Raw genomic sequence first — 10749 nt, forward strand, 5'->3', positions numbered from 1 at the left:
GGCTGGGTAACATCTAGTTGCATAAATGTACGTACATGTTGTGCTTACATGTTGCTTACATACAGCTGAGGGATAGGAAAAGAGGGAGACTAACTTCATATTTTCTGTGATTCGGTGCAAATGTGTGTGTGCAATCTGAGCAGCTAAGCTTTTTGGACTTATTCTAGGGAAAGGATTATGGATGTGCACAAAAATTTAGCTGTGATATTTTAATTATTGTATGTCTAGGAAAAATTAGAAACACATTTCTGAAAGCAATTAAATGTTGATACATCCATGCTCTGGAATGTTACTGGGAAAAAACTAACAGGCAAGATCTGCGCAAAGTTACTGTAGTGATTACCTTTGAATTCTTAAGATTTTTGTGTGTGTTTTACTAAGTTTTCTGATTTTCTTAACAAAAAAGTTATCATGTTTAGATGAGAAGTATTCGTTTTGATGTGCTTTGCAACTCTGGAAGAAAATGTGAAAGAAAATTGTGTTATGTTTCATTGAAGTTTATTTGTTATATTCACCACACTTAGATTTTAAATTTTTTATTAAAATATTTATAGGAGGACATAGATTTTAAAAATCTTAAGGTCCAGGGTTATTATTCAGTAGGTGGACATTGAAGGCATAAAAAATTTAATTTTATGGTGTTTCAGATTTAATACAACCTTAAAGTAAAATAGGGTCTTTTAATTTTTGAATGTCTTATTTTTTTGTTCTTTCCCCTTTTGTAAACACAGATAAACCTTTTAAAATCTGTTTTATTGTTTATTATCTCTTTTTTTTTTTAGTTTTGTGGCAGGAACACTTGCCATGAGACCTATCCTTGTAACAAATTCCAAGTGTACGAGACGGTATTGTCGCCTGTAGACACCTGCTGTACTGTAGATCTCTAGCACCTCTTTGAGTGTCTTGCTTAACTGAAGCCTTACGCCTGCTGATTAGTAACTGCTCATTTCTCCAGGCTTTGATTTTATGAATCTGACTACCTTAGACCCCTCACATGATGGGAATCATGCAATGAGTATGTGCCTTTCTGTGTCTGGCTCATTTCACTTACCATGTCCCCAAGGTCCATCCATGGTGTTGCAAATCGCAGGAATTTCTCCTTTTCTTAGGCATAGTATTGTATGTTCAGAAAATTCTTGGACAGTACAGAAAGCACTGCGGTACTGTCAGTACATCATTTTTACTGAGGAAAAAAAAGTCCTGAAATAACAATATTTTAACATTGTTTTCTATTTCATAATTCTTTTAGGAATAGATGTGCCAGAGATCAATGAGGAACAGAGCAAAGTCTATAACAGTGCTTTGATAAACTGGCACCATCCAGAGAAGGATAAAGCTGATAGCTATGTCCTTGAATATCGGAAGATTAATAGAGATGACGAAATGATGTCTTGGAATGAGATAGAAGTGTGTGGCACAAGTAAAGTTATTTCAGATCTCGAGAGCAACTGTAACTATGCTTTCAGAGTAAGAGCCTACAAGGGCTCAATCTGTAGTCCTTCCAGCAAGGAATTGATTCTTCATACGCCTCCAGCCCCAGGTATTGTGAATGTTGGGAATAAGAAAAGCATAGAGTTGGAAGAGACTTTGATAAAAACTAGTGTGTCCATGAGACGTTGAAGGCAGCTCTCATTTGTAAAAGATCCTAGAAAAGATAATTCTATACCTATGATTTAGAAATAGACTGCATACTTGAATTTCACCATGTAGGCTGAGAAGAGGATTAGTCAGATACAGAAGAACGTGAAAGAAGACATTTGAGGGAGCAGGGCTTTTAAATTGGGTTTAAGGTCACATACATGCTACCTTACAGGTCATAAATAGTGTAATTCTACATTGTTTGATCAGTTGATAGAAATCTCTATAACATAGGATCTAGGTAGGCATTTAAAAAATTGTTGGTATAATTTGAAATATAACTTTGATTAATCTAATTCTGGCTTGTCTGGATTTGCTTTTTCGTTTGGCAACTTCCAGCACTTGGGGATGGAAGGTGTGTATTAGAACTCCGCTGGTGGGTGGCTTTTCCTCCGTACTGTAAAGCAGCTCTTGCTCAGCCACCCGCCTTCCCCCTTCCAAGTTAAAAACCACTGACACCTCACAGAGCACCTGTAAATTTTTATAGATTGCGAGTGACTTACAGGTTAGTTGATATTCACTCCAGTGTCTCCATGAACAAGGGACACACAGGATCAAAGTCGTGCACAGTCTGATTGGCAGGAAAACATTGTGCCCATCCGTTTTGCCCTCTTGGTCACTGCTGTAGAGATTCCTTCCCTCAGTTTCAGATACCATTGTGCCCATCCATTTTTAGCGGCTTATGTACCCATGTTTTGTGCGCTCTGCCCTTCTTTCCCCTTTTGTCCTGTTTACTATCCATTATTTGTTTTTCATGTCCATTGTGTCTATTTAAAACAAGCAAACAAATAAGGTTGGCTAAAATTACTTTATTTGAATTTCAGTGAAATCCAAAAGAGAGTTTTAGGATGGATTTACAAGTCTTAAGTAAATAGTTCGTGCACTTTCCACTTTCTTTTCTGGCCTCGCTGACTGAACGTGGAACAAACAAGAAGTGTGGAGGTGGCTACTGTTTGCAGTAACATAGCGGAGGGGGAGGGAGGACAGGACGCCTTAAACGCTGTCTTCCTTTCTGTTAGAGAAGCCATTTGAATAGGGTGACTGTTTAAATTGCACATTGGGAGACTTTTGAGATTAAAAGCAAGCAGGAATTATCCTGTCAGGACAATAGGCTTTACCAGGAAAAATGGTCAGCCTGCAAACGGAGAATGATTTTAGCTTGCTAGCAGACATTTTTTAAAAATTGTGGTATGATATAGTAAAAATTGTAAATTATAACCACTTTTAAAAGTACAGTTTAGTGGCATCAAGTGCATTCACAGTGTCGTGCAACCATCATCATTCACATCTCTAGGACTTCTTCTTTTTTCCCAAAATTGAAACCCTGTGCCCATTAAACACTAACTGCATTCTCCCTCTCCACAGAGCCTGGTCGTTTCTACTTGTTTCTTAGATGAATTTGCCTATTCTAGATACCTGATATAAGTGGATTTGTGTAATCGTTTTATGACTGGCGTATTTCAAGGTCCATCCATGTTGTACCATGTATCAGAATTTTTTTCTTCACTTCTTAGGCTGAATAATGCTCCATTGTGTGTATACATCACATCTTCTTTATTCTTTCATCTGTTGATGGACATGTGGATTGTTCCCACTTTTTGGACTAGCAGCCAGTGGTATGCGTAATGGATTTGAGTTGACAGAGACTTAGTGGTGTTACCTACATTTTGTAGATGAGGAAATTAAGGTTCAGGGTAAACTCTAGTTTAAATGCTTGAATCGGGTTCAAAATCAGGTCTCTCTTAACCAAAAGCCTGTCCTTTTTTTTTTGGAAACACTGCACTTGCTCATGTCTTTCATGTCGACTGATAAGGAAGACATTAAAGTTGCTAATTGTTTGCAAGCTTAAAAATTTTGAAATAAAATATTTAGATAATTATGAAAACATACAGCCCACTATTTCAGGGATTAAAAGGGCAGATCCATTAGTACAAAATATTTGGGATGGATTTTCTGTGTCCCAAGAAACTGCATTCATGTTTTGTCATACAATTAAAATATTTTCTTCTGCCTTTGACATTTCTGAAGGTTTTCAGGTCTAAAGAATTTACTGGAAGTTATTTCTAATCATTTATTACAGTCTGTCTAGGATAATATGATATGTGTCATTTCAGTCACTTCTATTTGAAAAACCCACCATATTTAGCCATAAATTATAAAAATGCTTATTATTTTCAGACTAATTTTTAGCTCTATTTACAGTTTTCAGTTTCCTCTTTGATGAGAAATGTGGATATAATAATGAACATCTCTTGCTGAACTTGAAGAGAGACCGTGTGGAGAGTAGAGCTGGATTCAGTCTTCTGCTCGCGGCCGAACGTATCCAAGTGGGTTATTACACAAGCTTAGACTACATCGTTGGAGACGTTGGGATCACAAAAGGGAAACACTTTTGGGCATTCCAAGTAGAACCGTATTCGTACCTGGTAAAAGCAGGAGTTGCTTCCAGTGATAAACTGCAAGAATGGCTCCGTTCTCCCCGGGATGCAGTGAGTCCAAGGTAGATTGTCTTATTGATCTAGAACTTGGTAATTCTTTTAAAAGTAAACATCCTTGTTAAACAGGGTACTTATTTCATGCAGAATACATTTCTTAGACTTGGGTGTTTGGCTGCGCTTATGTGGCTAGCTAAGAAAGGAGTCAGTCTTGTCTTCACAGCGAATCATGAGAGTTAGCAGTTAATTTCTAATTCTATGAGAAAATGGATGATTTCTTTGATTATGGTATAGCTTTTGTAGTTTTAAATTTTGTCTCTCACATTAGTTACCTTAATTGTGTGGAAAAGTTGCTCACATGTATAGCTCAGTGCCTCTAACTGCCATACTACACCACTGATGGTAAGTAGTTCTTTTGTTACGGGACAGTTTCTGTGAACTCCCCCTAATTACTTTACAAAATTGCATCCTGACAAACATGTTTCCACAGCAAAGAATTCTATTTCTGAAGAGACTGGTTATAGACGTTGTGAGGACGAGCGAGTCCAAACAATTTTTGACCACTTACGTGAAGCAGATGAATCCATGCTAATCTGAGTGATAGGAAAACTTTTTGCATAAAGAAGAGAAATTGACCTAACAATGAAAATTGTAATAGGGAAATGATTACTTAAACATAGGGGCATTTCCACTTGATAAAATATTGGTGTTAATAATGTTTGAAAAATTTGTAATGTGAGAAATATTAGAATTGAGAAAACCTGATTAAAATTGTTGATGTAGTATGATCACAAATATGTAAAATGCATAGGAAGAAAAATGGAAGGAGCTTTGTATCAAAATTTTCTATAAGCTGTTACTGTTTGATACTAGAGGGGAAAAAGTCTTCATAATACTTGCTTCTTATGTCATTGTTGCATGTAGGAATCCCAGTCAGCAAATAAAGTTCTTAGGAGGAGCATTGAACATGCTTTTTAAACTCCTGCATTATTTTACTGTGTCCATTTATTTTACTTAGTTTGATAATTCCTTGGATTAGGGTGCACATCTTGGTTTTGTATTTTCTTAAGTATAATTGTATACTATAAATATTAAATCTTTGATAAGTCCCTTCAGTCCTCCTTCCCCCACTTTAGTTTTGATAGACCAGAGTTGTTATGTTTTAGATTCTCATCATCCGTGTATTTATCTAGGTACAAGTGGATGATTTATGACAGGATTTGGGTCTGGGTCTGTGGTGTAATTCTAAATGGCAGTGTATTCTTATGCTTTTAACTGATTGTTTTAATAGAAGGTTTTGATGTACAATTTAATGTTCAGTCACTGTACTTGAAGGCCTTCGTCTGTGTTGTGTTTTAGGTATGAGCAAGACAGCGGGCATGACAGCGGAAGTGAAGATGCCGGTTTTGATTCTTCGCAGCCGTTTACATTAGTTACCATAGGCATGAAGAAATTTTTTATACCCAAGTCACCTAATTCTTCTAACGAACCAGAAAATAGAGTTCTTCCTATGCCAACAAGTATAGGGGTTTTCCTTGACTGTGATAAAGGCAAAGTGAGTTTCTATGACACGGATCACATGAAATGCCTCTATGAGCGCCAGGTGGACTGCTCGCACACAATGTATCCCGCTTTCGCATTAATGGGCAGTGGGGGAATTCAGCTTGAAGAGCCCATCACAGCAAAATACCTACAATACCAAGAGAACCTGTAGTTTAAGCATCTGATGTGATTTAGGATGAAAAATGTGAGCAAGGTTAATGCCTTCATGTTAACTTTCGTAACTAATTACATACCATCTACATATCATGTCGCTGGGCTTGTTTTTTGTGTATGTTTCTTCTTAAAACAGTCGTGTTGCCTCCATGTCATTGTTCCGCCTTTGAAACTCTAGGAGTAAAGACACTCTCCTAAGCAACTCTGAAATGGTTAACTTTGCAACTGGATTGTCTTTCTTTTTTTAGGAACAGGAAGTCTAATTTCTTTATGTCGGCTGGTGTTGCTGATACTTAAATTCCTTTTCTTCAGGTGCGGATGGGATACAAAAATATTTATTATGCTGCTTTTGTGTTTGGTTTTTCATTTTGATATCATGGTTATGTCCTAAGAGAAGATAAAAAGGCCAGTATATTTATGTGGAAAATTATCTATTTTAAGGTGTATAACTAATATGAAGAATGAATTGCCTGTAAAATGAATACTGTTTTTTTTTTCCCCAAGACCACAAATTGTATTCTTGAGGACATTTTTAAGAGTTCCCTCAGGTATAATGTCTACATGCATGTGTAGCAAACATGGTTTCTTGCAGGAAACAAAAAGTTCTTGGCTAACACATGATGAAACTTTCCATTCTATGTAACTTTTTGCAGAAAAATTGTCTTCAATTTTTCTTTATGAAAATATTTATGCTTATATCAAGTAACTATTTTTCACAAATATTAGTGAAGATACACTGATATTGGATATGTTTGTTCTTTTTGCCCTCTTATTTATTGTGTCTTGTGATTTTCATTTTTTGGCACAAATCTTACATATCAGATTATCTTGGTTATGTTTACATGTTTGAAAAGTTGATATATTTTTAGTGTCGTTAAATATATCAAACTATGAAGTAACTGATTGTATGACATTTTCTATGGTGCATTGTTGAATAATAATCATTGTAATATAAACAAGTAAAAATACAATTTTAATTGTTCAGGTATAGTAAAACCATAATGACTGTTTACCCCTTTAAAAGTTAAAAATTCTTTAAGAATTACATTTCATTGAAATTTTACATTCACTTCTGAAAGATGTTCTTTCTTGGTTTTTAACTGCTTATTGTTTTGAAGTTAAAATGCTCAGAAACTACAGTTATTACACTTTATAACCAATCATTTTGAAATGTTTTTTTCATATTTTAATAGATTAATCAAAACTGTTAGGTTTGTTTCCATTGTTTTTTGTTATTTATTTTTTAATGGAAATTTGTTTTCAGGCTAATAGCCCTTAACTAACCCTCCCCTTCTCCCTCCCCTAACCCAGTAGGACTGTCATAGAGGATTTCAGTGGTAGGTAGGCTTTGTTACTCTCCCACCTATGAATAGCACTTTTTGACTTAGGCTGAACCCAATATGCAGTGTTATGTGGATCATTGTGCAATAAAGCTGCTGATGTCACATATGTGGTTAAAATTTGAGATTCCCAAGCCTGTGTAAGCACATATCATGTAGACAGTTTAAATGTAAAGCTTTAATAGGAATAGGAAAGCTGTTTAAAACATTGTACAGTTGTCTATAAATTGTTCCCCTGGATTTCTTTAATTTTTAATAAAAATTAAAATGACAAGTGTAATTATTGAAATCTGCATTCCAGGAATTTTCAATACGTTTATGTGGAAAGTGGAAATAAAGTGTTTATGAAAAGATATTTATTTAGTTAGAGTATATTCACTTAGAGCTGAAGTTTTATATAGAATTATTTGGGGGCATTTGTTATCTTTAATTCCTATGGAAGTGATCATTAGGAAAGTGGAACATGAAACTGACTTCAATTAATTGATCAGTTTGCTGCTTTTCTGATCCATAATAGGTCAGAGTTGATCGGATGAATGATCCTTTGTCACATTCACACTCTTGTACTATGGGGCTCTGTAGTTGTGGGTCACTACAGAAAGTCTTAAAATATAGATTCAGCGCCATCCCTGTGGTATTTTGGGGGAGGAAGGAATTTCCTCAGCCCCTCAAGGTTCTTCTAGCTGGTCTAAGAATCAAATTGATATGAGACGTATTAACAGGAGGAAAAAAAACCAAGTTCACCTATTGTATGGGGAAGCCTTAGACATGGATTCAAAGACAGGGAGACTGAGGTATATATGTCTTCCTGAACCAAGGAGAAGTGGGTAGCAGTCTGAGATTTCAAAGGAAAAGGGAAGCAATTCACAAGAATATGACAGAGTAAATGTTTGACAAACAGATGTTTGATGGTGAAAGGCAAAAGGGGGATGCGAACTCAACAGTGCAGGCAGGCTTATTGCTGAACCTGAGAGGGACCCCCTGTCCTGGCCAGCAGAACGAAGACGGCATCTCTTACAGGCTCAGAGGCTTTCTTTGGCCAGGTTTTTCGGCGGGCCTTTTGAGGGGAGGGGGTCGGAAAAGGTGGGCTTGTGTCCTGCGGACGTGTCCTGGAGGATGCTTGTAGCCTAGGTCGGAGGACACTCAGGTCTCTGAGATGGTGGCTGGGCTTATTCGAAAGGTGTTACTCTGCTGCTCTAAAAGGGTATAAGGAGAGGGATTGCTGTTCTGTTCTTGGCTACTTCCTGCTGAGAGGGGGCGGGTTTTCTGATATTTTGGAGCAGGAAGGCCCTCTGGAGGTGTTCTTGAGAAGTTGCCCGGGAGATGGCTGCCATTTGATCCTGTAAAAATCTCTGGAATAGGTTACTTAAGCAGGGAAGGAAAAGGAGGAGGAGGGTGATAAAGGCGAATAGGGCCAGGAGAGGCAGAAGGTGACTGAGGCTTGTAGAAGCTGAGAGTGTAAGACTTGGACTCGGGCCGGGGAGACAAGGGTCAAAGCCCGGTGGCTGAGAAGGTCGGAGAGGTTCTGCGAGGTGTGTACCTGTAGCGGCTGGCGGAGGGCAATTTTTATTTTTTCGCGGAGTCGCTTCAGGGATAAGGAGCACAGCTGACACCAGGACCCGTAAGCAGCGAGGCCAGCCTTTTCATCACAGCGTCAGGCTGTTTGGACAGATAGGCAACAGGCTGGAGGGAGTCCCCAGCTGATTGTGCGAGTAGTCCTAACGCTTGTCCCTTCTTGCTGGTTAAGAAAAGAAGGTGTTGTTGGGGTTAGGTAGAGTCAGAGCAGGTGCCTTGAGGAGCACTCGCTTAAGGGCCCAGAAAGAAGCAGGAACAAAGTCTCTGGCACCCTTTCTTGGGGATCCCCGTGGGAGGCCTCGGTGTGTAAATTGCAGTATTTCTAGAATATCTCGCCTGGCTTTAGTGCATCTCCTTATCAACAGGCATTCCTAAGGGGTGGAGAGAAGCAGTCCATCTCCATATCAGTGGGTAATTACCCAAGCGACCAAAGGCTTATCTGAACCTGAGAGGTTGAGGGGAGGATTCACTTGCTTCTGCCGTGGCAGGAGAGAGGGAGAGACTCTGGATGGCTTTTTTGTAAGCAATAAATGGGTTTTAAACTTTATTTCTCCCTTTGACTGATTTCAGTTTCAGCTAATTATTTGCCCTGGGATTTCCTCTCCCTGGGGTTACATCTGGTGGACCTCTGAACCCAAAATCTGTCTAAATGGGTGTGACCTTTGGCTGGGCTGCCCTTAGAGATGGTGGGGAGATGCCTGGAACCCCCCTGTGGATAGCGGGGAGCAGCAGAGGGTGCAGCTTCACCTGGGAGCCCCCTACCTGAGGGGCTTCCAATTTTCGAGCACCTAGTGGAAACTGGTTCTAGAGTAAAGCACCTCCTACAGGGATGGGGGGTGGAGACACAGGAAGCTGCAGAATTAGCCCTCCTTGAGATAAAAGGCTGCTTCGAGGCCATGAGGGGCCTGAGACACAGTATCTCTTTTTCCCCAGGAATCTAAAGAGGGAGATAGTGTGGGATACAGAATCATTATTTGAAGGCTGCAAAGCAAGAAGTCGACATACTGGAGCAGGCGGCTAGGGGCAAGGCTGAGAGATTGGAGGTCCTTCTGTACAGCTTGGCCAAAGAAGTGGGGACATACCAGTTAAGACTGCCTGCTCTGCCTTAAGACAGGCTGTTGGGCTATTGTCTGACTACCAGAGAATATGCTAGGAATCTTGCCTCTCAAATCTCTGCTTTTTAAAATGGAATCTTAGCCTCAAGAAGGAGTCCCTCCTGTTCCTACTATGCTGTTTGTATCTCGGCATTTTTCAGCATAGGCAGGAAAAGTTCATCATGTACTTGTCCCATGTCTCTGCCTCACCTCATTCACCCCTCAAGGAATGTGGGCCCCTGAAATCTTTCAAAGAAAAGTGGGTGTTGGTCACTCTTCTGTAACTGCTTCCTGCTGAGTAGGGGTGTTGTCCCTGCCTGTGGGTCCAGCAGTTCCTTGCTGTCTGTCAGGGAGAGGAGGGGTCATGGAGTCTTTTTAGCAGAAACAGACATGGACAAGGGCACATGAAAGGAGGTGCAGCTAAGTTGCGGGGTTGCTGATGTGCATCTTCATCAGCATTAGGGTGGACTGAAATCCTCGTCTGAGCAACATCTAGAGTTGGATTTTTTGTTCTGGAGGAAACAAACCTGACAAGGATATTAAGAATGATCTTAATCTCCAGTTAGGATGGCCAGCAATGAAAAGAATAAGAACAACAAATGCTGACGAGGATGCAGAGAAAGAGGAACCCTCCTACACTGCTGGTGGGAATGTCAGCTAGTTCAACCATTGTGGAAAGCAATATGGAGGTTCCTCAAAAAACTCAATATAGAAATATCATTTGACCCAGGAATTCCACTCCTAGGAATTTATCCAAAGAATACAAGTTCTCAGATTCAAAAAGACATATGCTCCCCTATGTTTATGGCAGTACTGTTTACAATAGCCAAGATATGGAAGCAACCTAAGTGTCCCTCAGTAGATGAATGGATAAAGAAGATGTGGTACATATACACAATGGAATACCATTCAGCCATAAGAAAGAAACAAATCCTACCATTTGCAACAACA

At 39.2% G+C, this 10749-nt stretch overlaps 1 protein-coding gene across 4 annotated transcripts in view; it reads left to right on the forward strand.

Moving 5' to 3' along the window:
• The window catches only part of TRIM36 (tripartite motif containing 36), a 40318-nt gene extending 33084 nt beyond the window's left edge, over positions 1–7234 (forward strand). For 3 of the 4 annotated variants that reach the window (XM_036932520.2, XM_036932521.2, XM_036932522.2), the window contains 3 exons: positions 1250–1540; positions 3841–4138; positions 5433–7234. In XM_036932520.2, the coding sequence (XP_036788415.1) occupies positions 1250–1540; positions 3841–4138; positions 5433–5787 (944 nt within the window). In that variant the 3' untranslated portion in view covers positions 5788–7234. The remainder of the gene's footprint in view (positions 1–1249; positions 1541–3840; positions 4139–5432) is intronic. The other variant, XM_057490762.1, reaches the window with a different exon arrangement.
• The last annotated feature ends 3515 nt before the right edge of the window (positions 7235–10749 follow it).

The sequence above is a fragment of the Manis pentadactyla genome, chromosome 13 (assembly GCF_030020395.1).
Source record: "Manis pentadactyla isolate mManPen7 chromosome 13, mManPen7.hap1, whole genome shotgun sequence".
NCBI lineage: Eukaryota > Metazoa > Chordata > Mammalia > Pholidota > Manidae > Manis > Manis pentadactyla.